The sequence below is a fragment of the Arachis hypogaea genome, chromosome 5 (assembly GCF_003086295.3).
Source record: "Arachis hypogaea cultivar Tifrunner chromosome 5, arahy.Tifrunner.gnm2.J5K5, whole genome shotgun sequence".
NCBI lineage: Eukaryota > Viridiplantae > Streptophyta > Magnoliopsida > Fabales > Fabaceae > Arachis > Arachis hypogaea.
Window position 1 is genome coordinate 90,001,411 of NC_092040.1, and position 10,174 is coordinate 90,011,584.

General features: G+C 33.7%; 2 protein-coding genes across 3 annotated transcripts; both read right to left on the bottom strand.

Moving 5' to 3' along the window:
- Positions 1-1,239: 1,239 nt before the first annotated feature.
- On the bottom strand, positions 1,240-3,270 carry LOC112801803 (uncharacterized). Its single transcript, XM_025844736.3, has one exon. The coding sequence runs from the start codon at positions 3,099-3,101 to the stop codon at positions 1,299-1,301; it is 1,803 nt and encodes a 600-aa protein (XP_025700521.1). The 5' UTR covers positions 3,102-3,270; the 3' UTR covers positions 1,240-1,298.
- A 4,444-nt stretch (positions 3,271-7,714) lies between these two features.
- LOC140184716 (pentatricopeptide repeat-containing protein At2g18520, mitochondrial-like) lies at positions 7,715-9,201 on the bottom strand. Of its 2 annotated transcripts, none has more exons than XM_072237415.1 (2): positions 8,981-9,201; positions 7,715-8,554 (listed from the first exon to the last, which is right to left on the bottom strand). In XM_072237415.1, exons 1-2 carry the CDS (start codon positions 9,042-9,044, stop codon positions 8,202-8,204), a joined length of 417 nt encoding a protein of 138 aa, XP_072093516.1. In that variant the 5' UTR covers positions 9,045-9,201; the 3' UTR covers positions 7,715-8,201. The 2 variants fall into 2 exon arrangements, with proteins under 2 accessions (XP_072093516.1, XP_072093515.1); XM_072237414.1 differs by having other exon boundaries at positions 7,715-8,716.
- Positions 9,202-10,174: the final 973 nt, after the last annotated feature.

A 10,174-nucleotide genomic window follows, 5' to 3' on the forward strand; every position in this document is an offset into this window, starting at 1 on the left:
AATCTAATTTTAAAAATATATTAATAAATACTATATTATATACAAATATTCTTAAAAATTCACATGAATGAAGCTTAAAATGAAGTACATGACTAGAATAACGTAATGCATAACTTTCTTATTCTGCTATGGTCAATTTGAAAAAAAAAAAAAAAAAAAAAAAAAAAAAAGCAGCATGGAAGTATCAGTTTCTACACTAGAACAACAATCTTAAGAACGAGCAGCCTTTTTCATGACTTAAGAAAGTAGAGGAACGTATGATACTTTTTTTTTTTTAAAGTAAAGCTCAACACAACAACGGTGGAGCAAACAGGAACATAGCATAACAAAACAAAAATAAATAAACTACAGACTATCAGCTAAAAATCTCACGGACCGCTCCTCAGTTATCTCCGGCAAAGCCATCAACAACTAAAAGGATCTACACAACGCCACTCGTTAGCACTAAGGAATGTCATGTTGATAATTTCTTCAACGCTCTTGCTGGTATTCTGAAAGATCCTCCGATTTCTTTCCAGCCAGATATTCCAAAGTATCGCATAGAAGCACCGCAACCGCTGCCTTTGATTCTCATTACTCTGCGGTTCCTCTGTCCAGCTCAGAAAACCACTTTGATCGGTCCATGTTATGTAGTTTTAGTAAAGAAAGTTTTATTTCTTATAGAACATTTTGTTATTACATTGCGTGTGAAAATGGCATGACAAGTTTCTTGTATGAAGCATTAGTATGAAGCCTGAAAGAGAACAAGATAAAATGTTACTATTTAAGTGTAGAATTAGACGACAAACACAATTTTAAATGAATCTTTAAACTTTAATGTGCTAGTTTTATTTCTTAAGTTTAATTACTCTACTGATCCCTATAGTTTCGCGAAATTTTCAATTAGGTCCCTATACTTTTTTTTTCTTTTAATTGAGTCTTTGCGCCAATTTTTTTTTAAATTGGGTCCCTACAATCTTTTTCCTTTTATTTAGATCCCTATAAAATTATACCAATTACTACTAAGAGTCTAAGAGAGACTTAATTAAAAAAAAATTTAGTGGAGGGACCCAATTAAAAAGAAAAAAAAATATAGGGACCTAATTGAAAATTTCACGAGACTATAAGGACCAACAGAGTAATTAAACCTATTTCTTACCATACAATTTTGTAAGCGTTTAGTACAGAGCAATCAGGACACACTGCTGGAAGATTTTATTTTTCTTTCAATGACTTTTCTTTTTTTTTTTAAATGTATAATTTTAAAGAACTAAGGTTATATTGATATTTTCAAATGATTTTAGGCTATATTGATATATTCAAACAATTTTCTGCACAAGTTCTTGAAAAGCATTCTCTCCTTTGTGCGTAGAGAGGTAATCTACAAGCAATTCCATGGTTCTAGCATCTGCTGCATAACCTTTTTCTTTCATAATCCGAAGATATTTTACTGACTTCGGAACATCATTTCTTCTCAGTAATCCTTGAACCAATACATTATATGTGCAGGAATTGGGCAAGCAGCCATCCTCTTCCATATTCATCAGTAACTCTTCAGCATCAATCAGAAGTCCTTCCCTACATAGACCTTGGATCATTATTGTATATGTATATAGATCACGTTTCAAGCCTTTTGCTGGCAGACAAGAGAAGAGTTCTAGTGCATCATTTAGTTTTCCAGCATGGCACATCCCACGGAGCACCACATTGTAAGTTTCAATATTAAGATCCAAATTATTCTTCTCCATTTCTCTAAATAATGATATTGCATCAGAAAACAAATGACATTTGAATAGGCCATCCAACATAATGGCACAGCTCGAAAGATCAGGATATTGACCAAATTTGTGCATTGTAAAAAACAATTCTTTAGCAGCTAACGGTTTACCCACTTTGCAAAATCCATGGATAAGAGTATTCCAAGTCACAACATTCAAATTTAAACCTTTATTGACCATTTCATCCAAGAGATAAATAGCCTTATCAATGCTTTTGATCTTGCACCACCCATGGATTAATGAAGTATAAGTGCAGACGTTTGGTACGCATCCCTTGTGAACCATCAAATCAAATACTTTCATGGCCTTCTCCATTTGACTTTGGAAACAAAAACCAGCAATCATTGAGTTATAGGTGACAACATCAGGGTCCTTTCCCATTCTAACCATTTGACCAAGTATGGCTCTCGCACTTGAAATCTTTCCCTCTTTACAAAGAGCATCCACTAAAATATTAAAAGTATGCATATCCGGCATAATTCCCTTTTGTTTCCTCTCGCTGAGTAAAGACGCAGCCTCTTGCCATCTGCTGAAAGTACAGAGTCCTTGAATCAAGCAATTGTAAGTGATAGTATCGGGTTGAAGACCTTTTGTTGTCATTTCCGAGAATAGACTCAAAGCCTCGGATACCAGCCCATCCTTGCAAAGACTATCCACAATTGTGGTATAACCTCCAACATCAACACTTGGTTTGCAGTTTCTTGTTTCCGTCTTCCTTAGAATGGCAATGGCAGCAGGGGTATTGCCCATCTTGCACAATCCATTTATAATTGCTCCAAATGTGTGGGCGTCGGGTTGATATCCCATGTTATCCATGTGGCCAAGAAACCAAATAGCATAATCCACATTGCCTTCAATACAAAGACCATTAACAATGGTGCTAAACGTGACCACATTGGGCTCCAAGCCGATTTTGAACATCGTCCCCACCACAGAGAAGGCAAAGGAAGTGTGATTCAAACGGCACAGACAATTGACAACAATATTGAGTGTATGGGTATCAGATTTGAGTCGTAAGGAGAACAAGTGTTTGATTAACGAAATGACAGCTGTGTAATGCTTCATCTTAACAATAGAGCTAAACAATACGGTAAAGTCTTTCACAGATGGCAAAGGGTTAATGGAAACCATCTTGTGAAAGAGATGCAAAGCAGAGTCAAGGTTTTGGAGATTCCTAATAGAATATAGGAGATGGGGTCTGTCCATGATGGCATCAATACCAGTGGTATAAGAGAGAGTAATGGGAATAAGGTAGGGTTTGGGATGAGAAAGAGTACCAAATTGAGATTGAGATTGCTGCCGAAAGAAGCGCAGAGAAGCTTTTGTTGATGAACGCAACATCATTGATGAGTGAAGAACGCAGCAGCTACGCTCGCCGCAAGGGTATGAAAATTAGAAATTAGCTATGGAGAGGGGTCATAGGGTTGGCCAGTTGGCCATGCCGCTGGTATGGCGGGTTTTTTTTCCTATCCGACCCGTTCCGTCCTAAATAATCAGTATTGAATTTGTCCTATTTTTATCAGCAAAAAGTTAAATTTTAATTCGTTTTTGTGAGTATTTGTCTGGTCTTATTTGACTGCCTTTATAATTTTTAAAATTTATATAACACATAATATAAATTAAAATAAAAATATAAATATAATATAATATTATTAATTATTTTATTAATTATTTATATATATATTATATATTAAAAATATATATTTATTGGGACAGGTTTAACCTAAACCGACCCCATTTCGTTTCGCCAAAAATTCGTCATGTGAAAAATCTCGGAGGGACAAATAATTATTCATCTTGAATAGATAGGGGAGAGGGTAGATACCCACAAATTCGGATAGTGTTGTGTTTGAGATATTGTCCAAGTGTCTCAAACACAACACATTGATATTGTCTACGTGTTTTTTACGTCTAATCGTATTTTAATAAAAAATAAAAAAAATTTCTGTAGACACGCTTAATATATATTCTTGAAATGAGTTTAGAAATAATATATATTATTAATTATTAGAACAAAATTATTTTAAATATTTTATATAATTAAAAAATTAATTTATATTTTAATATGAAATACTCCTGTATCTTATAAGAATTATTTTAAATTAATGTGTCTGCGTGTCCCGTCTCATGTCGTGTCCTTTGTTCGTTTACATCGTAAAAGATTAGTTATTAATTAATTGTTTATAAAAATTACGAATTTGGTATTTGATGGAAAAATTTTATTATATTAATGTAAACAAATTGTAAATTTAATTATTTTAATATGACAGATTTAATTATTCTATTAATTAATTATTTAATTAAAAATATAAAAATTAAGATATATATATATATATATATATATATGTATCACTACAAGAAACATCGTTAAAATCGACAGCCAAATCGACGACTTAGCCTCGATAATATTAAATTTCGACGGCAAAATGAACGGCGTAGGAGGTCGCTATAAAGCTTGTAGATTTTTCAAAATTCTAATAAAATCGACGGCATTATTGTCTATAATATGAGTTTAAGAATTTTACATTCTTACTAAAATCGACAACGTTACCTTCGATATTATTATATAAAATCGACGTCATTTTTTCTGATATTTGATTCAATAAAATCGACAATGTTTCCGTTTATAATGCGCTTACTAAAATCGACGTTAAATTCTTTGTCTATATTTAATTTTCCTTGTCTATTTTAAAATTAAAAAGCGACAACTATTATGTCGATTTTAATAGATATTTTAAAAAGCGACAATCAGATGCAGCTGGTATACACTGATTGCAGCGAAGCAGAACTCTTCGAAGTCCTTTTTTTTTATATGAGAGTGCCTCCATCTTAATTCAAGAAAATATGCAAAGCAGATTTTAGTATTGCAATGCAATCAAACAAAATAATGGATTAACTGTTATTGCTGATCCCCAGGGGAAGTAAGATTTTTCATTTGTCAAATATAACATTACATCTCGCAGATAACTCACCAATAACTTTCAATATGTTAAATTAGAAACAATCAAGATGACTATGTCTGTCTAAATTACATATTGCAGATAACTCACCAAATGTAAAATCTAGACCCTTTATTCCTTCATGGCATCAGTTGAATTTTTCATAAGAGCCTGCAATTTTCAATTATTGAAGGAATACAATTATAACGCAACAAAGGCTCAGATAAGGATTTTTTAAACCTGCTGAAGAAACTCTAAAATATCAACATCATTTAAGTTGACACCTAAAATACAAGGTACCTACAAGCAAATACATAACAACACACATCAGTAATATGTAAAACATGGAAGGCATTTAGCACTTCTTGCAAATTGAATTTAAATGTTGATAATAATAAATGCATGGCTCGATGCGAACCACTATAAGTGTGACGGCCATTGGTTGTCTATTGAGAACATCCAGATTCCTGCAAGGCAATGAAAATTATATATTAAAAACCACATCCAACTGAATGAGTTTGATGTAACAAATTATTCTAGTTTAATTTGGGGCCAGACAATAAGATGCATGATATGAGCAAATAAAGGCATTTTCTGTCTTGATTCATTGCCAAAACAATAAATAATGAACGACTCATTAACACTATTCGCCTTCTAAAAACATTGATCTAAGTATACAACTTTTGCAAGCCAGCAGACAAGCATACCTTTTATAGGGTTCAGAATGAACATGAATGTTGCACATCCAACCCCAATCTTTAATCTATTCGCTATAACTATGAAGTAGTTGATAACCAATCTCTGGCAGCACCTGTATAATGCGTCTTGCTAATGGTGTAATAATTTTAAAGAATCAGGGAGAGAAAAGAGTCTCATAGACCCTCTATCTAATTCATAGGGTACATACCAGTTCCTGTTCAGCATCCAGACAGGTTATTCCTTTTGCTTCTCCAGATAATACCTACATGTTACTTAGTCTCATAAATAACACTGGATAAATCTTCTGGCATTCACCACAAACAAGTTTACCTTTTGCCGCAATTCTTCCAGTCTGATTCTTTCATCTGCAGCATGCTGTAACAAAAGAACTATTAATGTTATACACAACTTACTGCATCTGTAAAGTGTAGTATTGTTTTTTAAAAAATCATTTAGCAAGAATCCAGGCTTGTGTTAAGCTGAAAAGATGCAAATGCATAACCCTAAGGCAATATAACTTAACTGTTGCTTAAAGGTAGATACAAGTACACGTGGAGGTGGACAGCCAAAATTTAAGATACAAGCGTGATATTTTCTAATAGAAATTCGGAGGTCAATGAGATTTCCATAGAAACTTGTCAATACTTTTGCTTATTTGATATTCAACTGTACTGTATCTGCAATAGTGTACAGCAAGACAGACCTGATCAATAACAGCAAGGGTTCCACCAGCCACAACTGGAATGAATTTCTTATCCACCTGATGGAGAACTTTGGCATCTTCAAGGCATTTCTTACTGATTGCTTCAGGTATTAATGAATCTCCAGCAAGATGCAAAAATCCCGAAGAGATATCAAGTATATTGTTTTGACTTTGAACTTCAACCACTTTATTGTTTTTCTATGTAAAAGTCAAAGGTCATACTCACAGTCAGATTACAGTCATCCTCTATAGTAATAAATGTCTCCAATGTAACATAGTAATCCCACGAAGATTGAAAACATAACTGGAATTTCAGGTGAGCATGTCCTCCATTTGATCCTCTGATCTATGGAATCTTGTGCTTCCCTTGAGAACAACTCTGAAATACAGAACAATATGCGACAGCAGTTTAAAAGTTGATTATAAGATGAATGCTTACAAAAGTTTCAACTATTAGCATAATCCAATTGGACTGAAAGTAAACTTTTCCACTAAAGAAGATGGTGCAAAATGCAAAGCTTCTACAACTCTTGCCTATGTTTTTTGGTAGAAACTGCTAAACATGAGAGAGTAACTTTCCGCCTGACACAGCACATTGAAGTATGCTACAGCAAAACTTCTATTTTAAAATTATAAATATTACTCAAAATAATCTCTGAAGATAGACCAGCTACTAAACAACAGATCTCTGACAACTCACTCTGAATTCAAAACATGATGACCATGATTTCTAGATTTAAAAAACAGGATATTACAATTAGGTCATAGTTTACACCTGAAATAGGGGATTTCCAATTGAAACTGAAGTTGGCTTTGAAAACGATACCTGGTTCTTGTGAGCTCGATTGAGAGAGAACGGAGAAGGACCAAAGTAGGAGGAGCCACGGCGGCAACAGAGAGAAGGAGCGAGGCGGCGCGGCAGCAGCAGAGCGACAGGCGGCGCAAGCAAGAGGAGCGACAGTGGCACGGCAGCAACAGAGCGCGACGGCGGCGTGAGCAAACGGAGTGACGGCGGCGCAATCGTGATGCCGATAGAAGAGAATGAGGGTTGTTTCTGAACTTGGTGGCGGATTGGGGAGGAATGCAGAAAAGAAAAGGCTTTTGGCCAAAACTCTATGCTCAAGAAATATTTTGATATATTGATATATTCAAACAATTTTCTGCACAAATTCTTGAAAAGCGTTCTGACCATTGTGCGTAGAGAGGTAATTTAAAAGCAATTCCATGGTTCTAGCATCTGCTGCATAACCTTTTCCTTTCATAATCCGAAGATATTTTACTGACTTCGGAACATCATTTCTTCTCAGTAATCCTTGAACCAATACATTATATGTGCAGGAATTGGGCAAGCAGCCATCCTCTTCCATATTCATCAGTAACTCTTCAGCATCAATCAGAAGTCCTTTCATACATAGACCTTGGATCATTATTGTACAAGTATATTCATCAGGTTTCAAGCCTTTCGCTGGCAGACAAGAGAAGAGTTCTCGTGCATCATTCAGTTTTCCAGCATGGCACATCCCACGGAGCACCACATTGTAAGTTTCAATATTAAGATTCAAATTACTCTTCTCCATTCCACTAAATAATGATATTGCATCAGAAAACAAATGACATTTGAATAGGCCATCCAATATAGTGGCACAGCTCAATAGATCAGGATATTGACCAAATTTGTGCATTGTAAAAAACAATTCTTTAGCAGCTAACGGTTTACCCGCTTTGCAAAATCCATCGATAAGAGTATTCCAAGTCACAACATTCAGATTTAAACCTTTATTGATCATTTCATCCAAGAGATAAATAGCCTTATTAATCCTTTTGATCTTGCACCACCCATGGATTAATGAATTATAAGTGTAGACGTCTGGTACGCATCCCTTGTGAACCATCAAAACAAATACTTTCATGGCCTCCTCCATTTGATTTTGGAAACAATAAGCAGCAATCATTGAGTGATAGGTGACAACATCAGGCTCCTCTCCAATTCGAACCATTTGACCAAGTATGGCTCTAGCACTCGAAATCTATCCCTCTTTACAAAGAGCATCCACTAAAATATTAAAAGTATGCGTATCCGGCATAATTCCCTTTTGTTTCCTCTCACTCAGTAAAGATGCAGCCTCTTGCCATCTGCTGAAAGTAGAGTCCTTGAATCAAGTGATTGTAAGTGATAGTATCGGGTTGAAGACCTTTTGTTGTCATTTCAGAGAATAGACTCAAAGCCTCAGATAGCAGCCCATCCTTGCAAAGACTATCCACAATTGCGTTATAACCCACAGCATTAACACTTGGTTTGCACTTTCTTGTTTCCGTCCTCCTTAGAATGGCAATGGCACCAGGGGTGTCCCCCATCTTGCACAATCCATTTATAATTGCTCCAAACGTGTGGGAGTCGGGTTGATATCCCAAGTAATCCATGTGGTCAAGAAACCAAATAGCATAATCCACATTGCCTTCAATACAAAGACCATTAACAATGGTGTTAAATGTGACCACATCGGGCTCCAAGCCGATTTTGAACATCATCCCCACGACAGAGAAGGCAAAGGGAGTGTGATTCAAACGGCACAGACAATTGACAACAATATTGAGTGTATAGATATCAGATTTGAGCCCTAAGGAGAACAAGTGTTTGATTAACGAAATGGCAGCTGTGTAATGCTTCATCTTAACCATAAAGCTAAACAATAAATTAAAGTCCTTCACAGATGGCAAAGGGTTCATGGAAACCATCTTGTGAAAGAGATGCAAAGCAGAATCAAGGTTTTGGAGATTCCTAATAGAATATAGGAGATGGGGTCTGTCCTTGATGGCATCAATATCAGTGGTATAAGAGAGAGTAATGGGAAGAAGGAAGGGTTAGGGATGAGAAAGAGTACCAAATTGAGATTCAGATTGCCGCCGAAAGAAGCGCAGAGAAGCTGTTGTTGATGAACGCATCATTGAATAGTGAAGAACGCAGTGGGCACTGAGCACAGCAGCTACGCTCGCCGCAAGGGTATTAAATTCATGGCGATGAAGTGGTGATATGGATGGGGATATCGGAAGTGATAGTGGCAGTTATTGGTGAACACTGAAGAATCTTCACAAAGTATTCATTAATTAATTGCTGTACGGCTATTGTACTTGTACCCTCGGAAAATTGGAAATTAGTTATTAATTAATTGTTGTTTGTAAATTACGAATTTGTGTTTGATGAAAATTTTTTATTATATTAATATTAACAAATTTAATTATTCTTCTATTGTGAATTTAGTTATTTTAATACGGTAGATTTGATAATTCTATTAATTAATTATTTATTTAAAAATATGAAAATTAAGAAAAATATATATAATAAATGTAAAAGATTAATTTAATGACTTTTTTATTATAATGTAGTATTTTGATAAATCTGACCGTATAAATTAACATAAAATAAATTTTTTATATTTCATTTGAAAAAAGTAATTAATAAATCTAACTTATTCTTTTTATTATTTTCTTAATTTTTAAATAAAAAATTTTGTATATTTATTACCGTTTTAATATTTTCAAAAAATAACATATATCAATGAACTTAATAGAAAGAAAGATTACGAAAAGATAATCTTAGAAAAACCAGTCAATATAAAGAGATGCATGAAAAATAAAGTAATATTGTAAAATAAATAAATAAATAATATAAATAAAAAATAAAAAAATATAAATAAAAAATTTTAATATTAATATTTATTAATATTGTTATCTCAATATAACAGTGATAATTTATATATTATTTGATATTTTTTTTTATATGTTAAAATGTACATATATAAAGAGAAATATTTTTATTGGTCTTGTGTGTGTCTATTGTTTCAGATTATGTTCCCTATTTATATATGCACAAAGTTAACTTTTTTAAACTTTGGAAAATTTGTACCATCTATTATTAAAGATTTGAACCCCTTAAATGATTTTGATTGGAGAAATAAGTTATGGGTGTTTAATTGATAGTCATATATATTACAACACTGTCGTTAAATCTCTATTATAAATATGTTCCATTAAAATTTTACTAAAAAGAATTCGATAAAAAAAAAATTAGTGAAAAA